Source organism: Cyclopterus lumpus, chromosome 12 (assembly GCF_009769545.1).
Source record: "Cyclopterus lumpus isolate fCycLum1 chromosome 12, fCycLum1.pri, whole genome shotgun sequence".
NCBI classification, from domain to species: domain Eukaryota; kingdom Metazoa; phylum Chordata; class Actinopteri; order Perciformes; family Cyclopteridae; genus Cyclopterus; species Cyclopterus lumpus.
The window spans coordinates 16,369,334-16,382,790 of record NC_046977.1 but is presented as its reverse complement, the minus strand read 5'-3'; the positions used below and the strand labels follow the sequence as shown (position 1 = coordinate 16,382,790).

The window sequence follows — 13,457 nt, the reverse complement described above, 5'->3', positions numbered from 1 at the left end:
ATTACTTGCATGGGGGCTACAAAAAAAGTCTCTCTACACATACATTGAAGAGTGAACCAAAATAAATAGAAGATATCTTCCAGGAGTATTATCAAGAAATATACCTCTACAGTAGATGGGGTATCTATGAGTACACTAGATCGACCCTGTCTTGAATATATAGTTCACAGCAATTGTCAAGATGAAGACAAAAAAAGGCCTCAAACTGTGTTCCTATAGGGTGGAAGAAAATACTTCTGAATGAGCTATATAGCCTCTACTTTACCTGGATCATCAAAGAAGGCGACACCACCATGATAGAAAGAGGCGATCCCCAAAGGGAACAACAACAAAAATGGAATAAATACAGACCAAATCAATTCTAAATGTGGATTTTAAATGATGTACTTCAATTATTTAGATTGATTTGAAACATTCATGCCAGATTTGATTGATATAAACCAGATTGGGTTCAAAACAGGACAGTATCACTGCACTGATCTTTCCTTATCCAAATCGCAAATCAAAACCCACCTGTTCAGAACTGCTTTTAATGTGTGATTGTTTGTTTTTGTTTTCTTTCTTATCAGGGTCCGAGCGACTCAAAAGTCCCTATTTATTTGTTTATATTTCTTTTACCTGTATTTTAGCTATTCTTATTTATTTATTTTTAGCTTTTAGGATGTTTTAATTATGTGAAGTGTCTTTGAGTATTATGAAAAACGCTATATAAATTAAATGCATTATTGTTATTATTATTATTAGTATTAGAGGAACCCTACATACAATGCACACGATTCAAAAGGAAACTACATTGGCAGCATCGATGTAGAAAAGCCCTTTGATAGTGTTCATTGGGATTGCTTATATCAAAGACTAGAAAGATTTGGCTTTACCAAAAAAATCTATTAAATCTATTTAAGCAGCAACGTACAGCGAGGATGAAGCTGAATGGCTCTTTTAACAGAGCCCTACCCCATTTGCTATCTAGTTTGACCCCTTGGCCCAAGCGATCCCTCAAGATAGGGAACTGAGAGGAGAAGCTACTGTATATGGGGCAGAGAACTTAGAATTGGCCTTTTTTTCGTGAATGATATGATGATATATATCTAACAGATGGCAATGCCTCCTTTCCAATCATGATGATGGGGATCATAGAGTAATGTGATTTCTCTTGTTAAATTATGCACCTCAGGAAGACAGAACGCAAAGGTATAATTTTGTTTGGGATTCAAATTTAGTCAAATGGATTATGGATGCCTGGATCATGGTCCATGCCTACTAATTATTCATACATTCTGTCATATTCATTGAATGTGTTGTAACTCTGTAACACTGTTCATTCTGTAAACATGACATCTATTGCTTCTGTCCATCCGGGGAGAGGGATCCTCCTCTGTTGCTCTCCTGAAGGTTTCTTCACTTGTTTTTCTATTTTTTGGGGAGTTTTTCCTGATCCGATGTGAGGTCGAAGGTCAGGGATGTCGTATGTATACAGATTGTACATTTTTTGATTTTGGGCTATAAACAAAATTAACTGAATTAAATTGAATTGAAATACAAAGGGGTATGTGTAACCAAGAATATATCAATGTTGTGTGTGGCCAATTATTATATCATTAAGCAAAACATTAGAAAGGATGTAGAAAGACAGTCAACCTACACAATAGATTCAAGCAGCAAGATATATGTGATGAAAGGCTATTGTATTTAGTTCAATCCCCAGATTTATTTGGGGAGGGAAGAAGTCCAACACACCACACTCCAGTTGCCAAAGGACAAAGCTAGGATTTTAAGATATATTTAAGTGCAGCCCAACTTGGACCACTGACTTGGTTCTGTGATGATAGCTTTATTGCTGGTTGGAAAGGGAATACAACATATATCACTGGCTACCACACACAAAACACTCTTGGGAGAAAAGGCTCTTCATGGACATATGAGTATGATTGATCCAAGAACAATATTTATTTTAGAAATCGGGGTTCACTCTTAACAGATAGCTGAAAAAGAGGACAACAAGTGTTGAGATCAACAGCAAGAGTTGATGATTTTTTAAAGATTTGAAAGAAATATTAGTTCTTTAAAATCAAGACTTATTTAGGTATTTTTAACAGAGAGTATTACAAATGTCAGGATGGAATGTCAGTCTAAAACTAAATTGTTATATCAAACTTGGAGGTAAAAGGAATTGAACATCATCATTTCAGACGAGGGGCTTCACGGTGGAGTAGTTGCTAGCACTGTCACCTGAAGTGGGGCCGGGGTTCGATTCCCGGACTGGGCAGTCCTTCTGTGTGGAGATTGCATGTTCTCCCTGTGTCAAAATTTTTTTTTAATAAACTACTTCTACTTCTAAGGCAACAAACATGCTAGGAGCAATGTGGCCATACGGATGCAAATCATGAACAAATCCTCTGGAATTTCCTGAAAAGGTATCACTGTAATCTGCAAGAAGTGTTTCATTTTATACCTGGGCAATATAATTTAATTGGTACAAAAGGAATATCAAAACTAGATCAAAACCCTTCTCACTGCTGGCAGGAAGTCCATCACCAGAAACGGGTTTGTACACAAATACAGTTAGATGTAGCAGGACATATTTGTCATGGAAACAATGACTTAAGTTTACCAGAAAATAAAGACATCAGCACTGTATCATTTTATTGACAACGATGCAAATTATTGTATTGAAGTTTTAATTCACATATATTATTGTATATTGCATCACTAGTAACGGTATCCTCTTTGCAGTTGTACGTTTTATATTGTATTTTTGTTTTACTTGTCTATGTATGAATTCAATAAAGTCAACAAATTAAGTAACTTCTAATGTATTACTGCAAACGGAAGGAGCTCACCTAGTGGCAGGAGCAGGAATGGCACTTCTGGTGGCACCTCCAGCTGCCGCAGAGATGCCACGACAGTCGGCGGTTCGATCCCCGACTCCGCTAGCCCATGTCGATGTGTCCTTGGGCAAGACTCTAAACCCCAAAATTGCTCCCGTAGCCGTGCCTACGGTGTTTGAATGGGTGTGAACGTTAGTTACTGCTGATGGGCAGGTGGCACCTTAGCTCCTCCCATCAGAGTATGAATGGGTGTGAATGATGTCATATAATACGATATAACGAAGGCGGTTGCATCAGTGGATCACGACCCATACAAGTATGGTATGGTAACCTGCCAGTTTAGTTTAGAAGCTTGCACCTCTTAGTCAAACGGCCATGAAGATAATAGGAAAAAAAGAACATCACTATCTTCAGCCCTGATATGAATGTAGTTAAAAGCAATACTTTTTTTTGAAGGCCATTCACTACAATGTGTTTTTAATAGACTCAGAAGTTCATTCAGTGAGACTCAGGATGCCTCAGTGTTCTACTGAACCACTCAGAAGGACCACTTTTGTTCCAGCAGCAGTTTGATTTTTTAATGAACACCTTTAGGTGTTTTTTGATTTAGATTTAGCATCTTTCTGATGGTCATGTTTTATGGGGCATCTTCTGGTTTTATTTGTTCTTTGTAGTGCGTTACTTGTCTGTTGTGCTCTGTGGGCTGTGCCTATTGTTGTCTGTATGAATTTTTGGTGGCAAATGAGTTTGGATTAATAAAGTTTTCTAATCTAATCTAATCTAATCAGGGAGGCACAGAAAATATGACATGACCCAACACAAACAGTATTCTGAACCCAGAATTCTTCAGGTTGGCTTTTGGTTCAGAAAACCAATCTACAGGCTAAATTGGTACAAAAATGTATTAATTCCATCCTCCATTAAATGAATAAATAGCAACAAGTATTTATCATCCGTGTTGATCGCACCTGGTTTTATTATTTTATTATTCGTAACTATTGTGGACATGTGTACGTGTGATGCTGGCAAATGTATTGTGTGATGCAGCGGGACAATAAAGTATATTATATATATATCACTTCTTTATTGGAGAAGCACTGACACCATGTACACCAAGGTCAGAAAGAACCTTACCAACCGGCTCATAAAAGACTCCTTTTGTGCTGACCACGGATATTCGGTCAAGCAAGTCTATTTTCTCAAAGGATGATTCCTGTATAACCGTCGTCCATTTCTTATGGAGCTCAATTGAATCTCTTCACAGGTATTCAACCTAGCAGGACTGTGCTGCTCACATTGAAATAAGGCTCATTAACATTGGCCTTTGTCCAATGTTGTCCCACATCCAATGCATGTTAGTGGAATACTTGGAAAAGCATTGTTTGAGGAGGTCAAGTGTCGTTGGGCTCTTAAAGAATGCTGAGGAATCGGAGCATATGGAATCAATGAAACATGGGCGAAAAGCTAGCATTTACTTGGTTTCCATGGCAGTGTTTACTCATCCTGATTGAAGAATCTTAAAGGAGGTCAGGAGAAAAGCACCAGACCAGCAGTTGGCCGATGATGGCATCCGAGATGGTCACAACAAAAACTCTGCGCTCCCCCAGTCAGGAGCAGATGGCTGAAGCACACTTCGAGTGTGGGTTTTGCGAAAGCAGTGATGTGACTGTTATTGAAAATAGCTGGTGCTTACGTAAAGGATTCACATTCTTTCGATGATGGAGTTTGGTATTTTGGTTTTTCTAAGCCATTTCTCTTCAGCCGTCGCTGACTAATTGCTGCAACAGTCATAATTAAAATGAAAGCAACCCAGTGAGCTGCAGCCTAAGTTGGAGATTACATGAGGTTATGAGTAATTCAGAGTCGTTCCTAGAGAGTCGTACGAATAAATAGCGACCGAATGAAACGTCACATTTAAATGTCAAATCCAATTAACATGCCTGACGTGAAAAGAACGATTTGTTGGTGAGCCAGCCGTCAGGAGGTTAGGCAAAGTTATTAGTGGCACGTCTCCTTTCTATCAGAAGCTGGTCCCCTTTGAATACTATTTCAGTGTTCACACGGATTGTCCCATTTGGCATTTATTATGCTCTTCATTGTGGAGTGGCATAAAAGCTGAGTGTCTCTTAAAATTATTTTAAAGTAATCTCAACTTTCTTATAAAATCTTCTTTTGTCTGAAATTGAGCTTTTTTATTTCTCAAGTCACCATCGTCTTAATTGTCCTGCAAGTGCATGTCTTTTGCCTTTTTTTAAAAAAGGTTTTCACACACTTTCAATAATCATCTAATCTGACATGGTGGATGTCAACGCCACGGCAGCGGCTTGAAACGCCAGTGTATTTTGCTTTTAGTTTAACTTCTTCCCGCAGCCTTTCTGTGGAAGGGTTGTAGACTGCCAACTGTTTGGACTCGGGTCAACAGGGAGCCCGAGCGACATGAATAATGGATGCTGTCTGCTCTCCGGCATACAGCCCTGTCTGTGCTGCCACTGCACATGCAGCCACGGGGACTGAGTTACGGAGATCATGGAGAACAGCGGCGGATCAGACAGAGAGACGGAGAGGAGAGGAGAGGAGGGGCGGGGGGGGGGGGGGGGGGGGGGGGGGGGGGGGGGGGGGGGGGGGGGGGTTACGGGGAAACACAGAGGATCTTATCTTAACACCGAGCACAGAGATGTACTATGCCAGGGGGGGGGGGGAAAAAACACCACGAGATATCAAAATTACAACAAAAAAAACAAACACTACAGCTACTGATCATTTTCATTTGGGTTTAATTTGTTTGTTTTTTTCTTTTACATTTTTATAAAGTGGCCCTTAAATGGCCCTAACCCTTAAACCAGAGCCAAAGGCTTCTTTAAATGTAATTTATCAGTCCAAAAACCCAAAGATATTCAGTTTACAAGCAAATATTTGGAACGTTTGCATGATATGTTCTTTTATATGGCGTTGCGATACATATCTTTGAGTTTGGGTATACATATAGGTAGAGAGGAGTATGAGAAAATACCACAGGAAGAGTCGGGCAGATTGGCCATCTGGACCTCTGAGCTGACAGCTTGACATGTTCCAAGTGCACCAAGGCCGCCCCCTTGAGATATGAAACACATTACACAGGAAGCGTAATTAGGGGGGCTGGTGGGGCCGGCGGGGGGCCGGCGTGAACAGAACGGTCCAACGGAGATCAATGTTCTGCTTTCTAAATTAATGAGGCTAATGTTGATGCCTCGTCAACGCGGATCTGTGGGGGATCGGGACACATTTCAACGGGCGTGAATGGAGACACGCAAAACTGGGGCGCGGTTTATTGAATTACACACACACACACACACACACACAGACACACACACACACACACACACACACACACACACACTCTAAGAAAATGCTTCATACACACTTGAACACAAAATAAATGATTAATGAATATTTTAATCTGACCAATTCAATTTGCTCACCAATAAAGTCATTATTCTCATTATAAAACATACTGTTGAAAGTGAACAAAGAATACAGCTGCATACTAAATATCAACAAATTCAAGATGGGGGGGGGGGGGGGGGGGGGGGGGGGGGGGGGGGGGGGGAGGGGGGGGGGGGGGGGGGGGGGGGGGGGGGGGGGGGGGGGGGAAGGGGGGGGGGGGGGGGGTGCAGAAGAGAAATGTACAATAGAAAATCATCATTTTTAGGTGTAGAAAGATTATGTCTGACGGTTTGGAAAGACAAACAACTAATTGCAAAAATGAATTCATAACTCCATAAACGGATGAAACACAAGCACACCCGTAGCCGTGCACGGCAACACCCGGGAGGGACGGGCAGATCAATTTTGAAGGGAATGGAAGTCACGTATCGAACACAAGTCCTAAAATGTAAACATGTAAACAGTGCTCGAAGGTTATCTTTTAGAGGAGATCCTCCTAATGAAGACCTCCGTTGTAAAGATCCTTTGTTCACGAAGACTAACACGTTACACACGTAGAAAAAAAAAATGAAAGGAAAACAAAGAAAGCCAATGGGGTAACAGAGCACTGCTGGGCGGGGGGGAAAGTTGAGGCTTGTTTTTGATTCGTCGTGGATTTCTTTTATGAGCGCGACTCCCGGACATGTTCCACCCCATTGGTTAGGAGAGCCAAAAAAAAATGCTCCATTTGGCTCTTTGGTATTTGGTGTTGAAAATGGCAGAAACACATATTCATAAAGTACAACATTAACAACATTATAATTCCAGAAAATTACACTTTAACCCTCTTGATGAGAGCTTTTTTTTTTTCTTCTTTTTTCCTCCTTTGCTTCTGATTGCCCTTACTGTCCTCAAAATCAAACTAAGTAGTCGAGGGTTTGATTGCAATTAGAAACAACTTTGAACATTTTTTTTTTTTTCTTCTTTTGTTTTTTAAGAAAACTCCAAACAAACAACCAAACCAAAAAACTTCCCCATAGGTCATTTGGCTGGGGGATAGTTTGCTTTCCCATCTGGCGACTTTTCACAGGCTTCAAACTATCTCCCAGCTGCTGCCTCGACTTCCACCTGATGGAGCGGATCGGTGGAAACCAGACAGGCGCACAGACTCTCCTCGTTTTATAATGTTTCTGCTCCAAAGCGAGGCACATTTACACCATCCTAGCCTTCGATTAGTCTTTCTTACAAAATAGAAGTGTTGAAAGGTGATTAACGTGATGCTCAATATGGAATCAAAAATAAGGAAACCCACTTTAAATTATACACAGCTGTGTTAGCGGAGCGGTCAGAGCCACCTCGTCAGTGCATTTTCATTAGTGATTCTTTGCTCAGTTTACACTTTTTAAAGCCTCTTGAATTTGTACAGTCTCTCGCCTCTTTTTAACACAATGCCACATTGTCCTCGTGGAGACAATACGCTATTAAAGTCTATACAATAAGCTCCCATGTTGGTTATAACCATCCATTAGTGCCCATGAGCCTTCTTTCCGAGTGTCTGCTATCCATCATAGGGCCGCATATCCACAGCCATCTGTGTCAGTGTTTGTGTGGTGATGAATCGCGACGGGATGCAGCAAAGCGGATGACCAAAGACCACAGGTCGAAAAACAAAAAGAAAGAAGAAGACATTATAAAATCGTAAGAAAAAGAAAAAAAAAGACAGCGTTATCTCCCGTTTGTCTTGGGTCAGTGGATGCCCCTTAGCGTGGGAGGACCATCTCAAAATGTATCCTTGCATGTGAACGATGGCTTCTCTCTGCACACGTCTCTCTCTCTCTCCTGCGTCCCCCCCGTTTCAGAGTGCTTTGCTGCACCAATCCGAAGCTTTCAGGGTTATGGATGGTCGGCACATCTCCCAGCCAGGCACCAGGTATGAGGGCGTGGCACGTGTAGCTCATTCTGCAAAGGAAAGAACAAAAGGAGAACAAAAAAAGACAATGTAGTGAAATCCATTTAACAGCTGGTCTGTGCCAGTTATAGAAGTAGTGGTAACAATGTAAAGTTAATTGCAGTGTCCAGTGATTTGATAACAGCACAATGGGGTTGTGACAGAGCCAGCAAAGCAAATTAGGGGAGGCAATTAAGCAGATGATGAAATCCCACGTAGTTAGATAGCTTAGAAGGCTGAGGTGGAGAGACCTCCCCAATGTCCCAGGCTGAGATTAAAATGAACGCTTAACACAGAGAACTCGTGCGAGTATGTGTGCTGAACATTTTTTTCTTTTGGATGAACTCATTCAATAAAGAGAAATGTAATTAATTGAACCCGCTCACCTAAAATTGTTTGTCACATGACGTCGGCTTGTTTGCAACAATAGATATTCTAATTATCCTCTCGTCAGCGTATGCAAGAGATGTTACTTTTTGTTTTTTTAATTTTGTTTTTCAGATGGATGGTTTTCCTTTAGCGACGCAGTTCTCACATGCTGCATTTAAAATGACATTTCAATTGTATGTACAAAATAAAATGATACAGAAAGAACACATTGTGTTATGTTTCAATACGTTTTCAATAATGACAAAAAAATAGGGTGCTTATAAATGTTCTGTGTATTCCCAATGCAGGTTACAATTACATAATAAATGTTCCTAAAATGAACTGGCTCATTCCTATCACTTCGCATATTCGTACCACCAGAAACAGTAAATTAGAAATCACGATAAGTGAATAATTTGGGACACAGGTCAACAACTCGAGCTTGCAAATTCTCTTTTCACATTTTACTCTCATTTGAGAGCTTTGAACTTTTGGATTGAAGATGCGGCGAGTGAAACACAGAGCCTGCATTTATATCTTCACCTTTTGAAAGAGGCTTTTTTTTTTGCAAACTTGGCTACAGGTAATCCACATCAACCTTGTTTTGCCAGGCGAAGCAAATTTCTAAAGCTTTCAGAACCTGCTGCAAAAATTATCCCGGATCGACTTTTGTACGACTCGAGTCGAGATTGATGTCGGCGTGAAGCGGATCTCTGTAACGCCGGGTTTCAGACGAGTATGCCCTGAGCACGACTTTTATTTAAGCGTTATCAAGCGGGCTGATAAGCCTTCACTCAACTCTTTATCTCCGTCCTCAGTTGGATGTGAGTGAAGGGAAGACGGCCGCCAGCACAAATTGTCCGTACCTTAGGACAATTTCCACCGGAGCACAAAAACAGAAGCGAGTGGCAGCGTAAAAAAAAAAAAAAGCTCAGAAACGGCTGTGAACATGTGCGCGTTGAGGTGAACTCTGAGCAGCAAGCGACACACACACACACACACACACACCCACGCACTTAAACAGAAATGAAATTAGCAGATCATCTACCCTTTTAAATGTTGTCATTACACAGGATTTAATATGACACTTCTTTGCATGAGCTGGCCTTGAGAGGATACAGGAAATCCATTATTATGTAAGTAACACGAGTGTGTACCGTTTATATTTTGATATATTTGTATTTAGGCATGTGGTCTCAATGGCAAGTTATACAACATTCTGCCTGGTATGATTGGTTTGTTTTCTTCATCCCACCCCCCCCCCCCCCCCCCCCCCCCCCCCCCCCCCCCCCTCATTGGCTCAACTTTTTTTTAGTTGCATGCTTTGAAGAATCAGAATTAAACCGGTCAAATGCAGTGACATGGCGGCAAATGGAAAGTAATTCGCTGTCACATCGCTCTGATTCGAGCCCCTTGGTGGAGCGACTGCAGGAGCGCGTGTAAGATGGTGGTTACAGGGCCGGCTCTTGTGCCGCCTCAATTATGCTTCATTTGTTGGTAAAAGACCACAATGTTCACAACACAGCAACATAAGCAATTTCCTTTATTGTCTTTTCTGTAAATGTGTTGCCGTCATATTGTATCATTTAGGTATTTCAGCCCCCCCCCTCCCCCGCACAAATGCGTGCTTCACGACACAGCTGAGCTGTTTTATTTGCGAAAAAACTCATTATGCTTCAACATGATTTTCTTCAAAGTGTTTCGTTAATGAGGAGCGCCGGAATTCCCTCTACTGCTCGCGCCTCTTAAAACAAGCCTCGCAAACAGCCAAAAAGTCTTTTGATGGCTTTCAGCCATAAAGTGGTAGACAGCACTTTTCTTTTTAATGTCATTTTTTTTTTACATCACTTTGCATGAGAGGACGCACCGGGCATATATAAATATGCATTGCCCGGTGTCCACCAATCCTCATCACGTCTGCTGCCGGCGGTCGAGGCTGACTGCTCGCCTCCTTCACGGCGACGAGGAATGTTTCCACGAGGAGGTCTTGTCACCTTTCACCGGGGACACGGGCTGCACTCTTACACTCTCAGGCGCGGAGCTTTACTCCAATGTTTTGCTGCCGGTTCTCTGGCATTGACATCTGAGGCACTTGGATTGCACTAGTGGCCTTTTCACAACGGAGCGAGACATCTTTAATGGATCTGAAGGAGCAACTGTCTCCCTGTGGCAGCCTCTGAAAATGCTGCAAAAGCAAAGGAGAAGGTAGCTTCCTCGGTTATAGAGAAAGTGGGAGTTCCGACAAGCTGGCGAGGGCCCAGGGTGAACTTGGCAGACATTATGATCCGGGGGTCCTTCCTTCCCACCGATGCAGCATGGCGGCGCGTGGTAGAAGTGTAGCCTTTGGCTATTTACACTGTTCAAGATCTCTGAGAACCTGTGTCACTGGGCCACAAGTCGTCTGCTCGGCCTCAGAGACAAGCCACGAGCATCCTGAACATTTGAGTCTGATTTAAATGAGTCTTAGAGACAGCGGCTTCATTTTCCTCATGGACAAACAAACACTGTCCTTTCCGGGCCACCCGATGACAATATACCCTCGGGAAGCCCGTCTACATCCCATCAGCCTTTAGTGCGTGACATTAAAAGTAAGAACTCCTGCTAATCTAAACCAGACTCTGGTGTGATAGCATTCAAAGTACTGTACAAAATGAACATAGAATATAGATGTAGATGTCATTATTGAAGAGGTCTGTACATGAACCACAAAGATGCTTGTGCATTTGCAGTAAGACTAATCCAATAATTCTCCAGGGGCACATGCTCGAGGACCTGCTGGGTTTGACCATGAGTTTTTGTTTATGAATGTCATATGGACATATGAGGATACATTATTATTTCAACAAAAACACAGAAAACTGATCTATTTTGGGGATCCTCAAATCTAAAATAGAAGTTATGTTTGCTTGAATATTCATTATTAATACAATGTTGCGTTTGCTTGGTCTTTAGTTGTTTTTTCTTATATTCTTTATTTTAATTGAAAATGTTCACAATCTTAATTCATCCATTTTTTGGAAAGTTAATTAAGGATCTTTATTTTCTTTATTACACACTGTCAATCATGTGTCAAAGACAGTAGAGTTATGCTCTTTGTTCACCAAGACCAACGTTTTAATTAAGTTGTTAATTAAGTTCAGCAATCCTCTGACATTGGCCCAAGCAATATGATCTTAAACATCAGAACAAAGCTCCAAAATGCATTGTCTGTTAAATTGAAATGTCACGTACAGGACTGTGGACACCACAAGAGGACTTTGTTTACTTGCCTTTTACTTAAATTACAGCGGTAAGTCCACTTACAGCTGGGAAACAACTTATCTTTCTACTACTGAAAAACAAACCCAGGTATTTTTTTGGGAGTGAAAACAAAAAAACAGTAGACCTCCGAAATCATTGCGTACACAACAAACCAAAACTATGAATCATAAAAGATGCGTATAATCATAAATGCATTCCAAATGGGAAACCACTTCCAAAACTCAAGTTTGGGTCTTTCAAAGAACTCAGGTTACGTGTCCAGAGCCGTCCCTACTTTCAAAACGCCTTCACGTGGTTTTAATTAGGACGCTAATTAACATGTTTTATACATGATGTAATTACTTTGCTCTGATTATAGCAAAAGGGTTTATGTTCTGATTATGTTCAACGAGCCGGTTCCGTCTCCCGAACTCGTTGCCCTTGTTCCCCTAGCAACCACGAAAGGAGAGCCAGACTCTCTTTACCAAAAGTTAATGAGACAATTACAGTGTGCGCTGCAACTTGGTCCGGTATGTACATATGTATGTCTGCATGAACAGTCGCTAATGTGTGTTCATTATGTGCATACGTATAGTGTGTGTGTGTGTGTGTGTGGTCGCATGTCTGTTTTAGATCCTCGCGCTCCGACAATAAAATGAAATAATGTTCGACGTGGATCAGCTCCAATCCCAACAAACGACACAAATTAAAGCATCACGACCGAGCTTATTCCTTCTTTAAGAAAAGGGGCGCTCCTCCCGAGGAGCTGAGGCCTGTATAAGCTCTTGATCTCGGCAACACAACATACTTACACTTTTTTTGTTTCTCTTAAGCCCTCGCTCTCTCTCCCCGACACAAACACACACTCAATCCTCTGATTAACCAGGACCGAGTGATGTTTATGTATTTACAAGCTGCGGCACTGTGTTTGCTGTTTCGGTCGCCGGTAACGGGACACAACGGTAGATTGGTCTCTGGGAACGAAGGTGTCGGTAAATATCCGTTGAGTAATTGGGACTCTCTCTTTGAAAGACTGACAGCTTTGAGTGGAAATGAAAGGTAGATTAATGGACTTCCTGTTAATGGTCTGACAAAATGTAATTGTGATCTCAGCAAGTTCCCAGCCGCCATGCCGGGTCTATTACATTTATAAAACATTATTGATGCAATACTTGTATCGTGGGGAAATTAAATTGTCTTTACAAATTGTTATTTCCAAAAAAAGCATCTCAAACAAATGAATAGGTAGAGAATACCAATTAAGAATAGTTTCCAACACAGTTGTGCGTTTTGAAAAGCGTGCCCGTTTCTGTTATATGTTCCCATATTGATATGCTAAGAGCAAGAATGGACGTGTATGTAACAAATATTGACAGTAACTGCAATATTTTGCCTCCTGCCATAATATATGACTTTTATTACGGAAAACATATGGCGAGTGAACTGGATGGATATCATAGCACACAAGCATCATGCAATCAATCAATGTCTCCTCCTCCTCGTACCACCTGTCACTTCCACTTTCATGGGGCGACATCATCAACCAATTCAAACAGGAACAACTACCATCCGGCCACGTTGGAAATTCTAGTGAACGATATTCTAAAAAAATGTACACATTTCTGCGTAACCCGAATACATTTTTGTTTTAATGCCTGCGTGTTGAGTCA

At 41.4% G+C, this 13,457-nt stretch overlaps 1 protein-coding gene across 2 annotated transcripts in view; it reads right to left on the bottom strand.

Moving 5' to 3' along the window:
- Nucleotides 1-7,110: 7,110 nt before the first annotated feature.
- lrrtm4l1 (leucine rich repeat transmembrane neuronal 4 like 1) overlaps nucleotides 7,111-13,457 on the bottom strand; it is a 40,676-nt gene continuing 34,329 nt past the window's right edge. Inside the window, exon 3 of one of the 2 annotated variants that reach the window (XM_034547119.1) lies at nucleotides 7,111-8,189. In XM_034547119.1, coding sequence (XP_034403010.1) covers nucleotides 8,124-8,189 — 66 coding nt within the window. In that variant the 3' untranslated portion in view covers nucleotides 7,111-8,123. The remainder of the gene's footprint in view (nucleotides 8,190-13,457) is intronic. The other variant, XR_004610632.1, reaches the window with a different exon arrangement.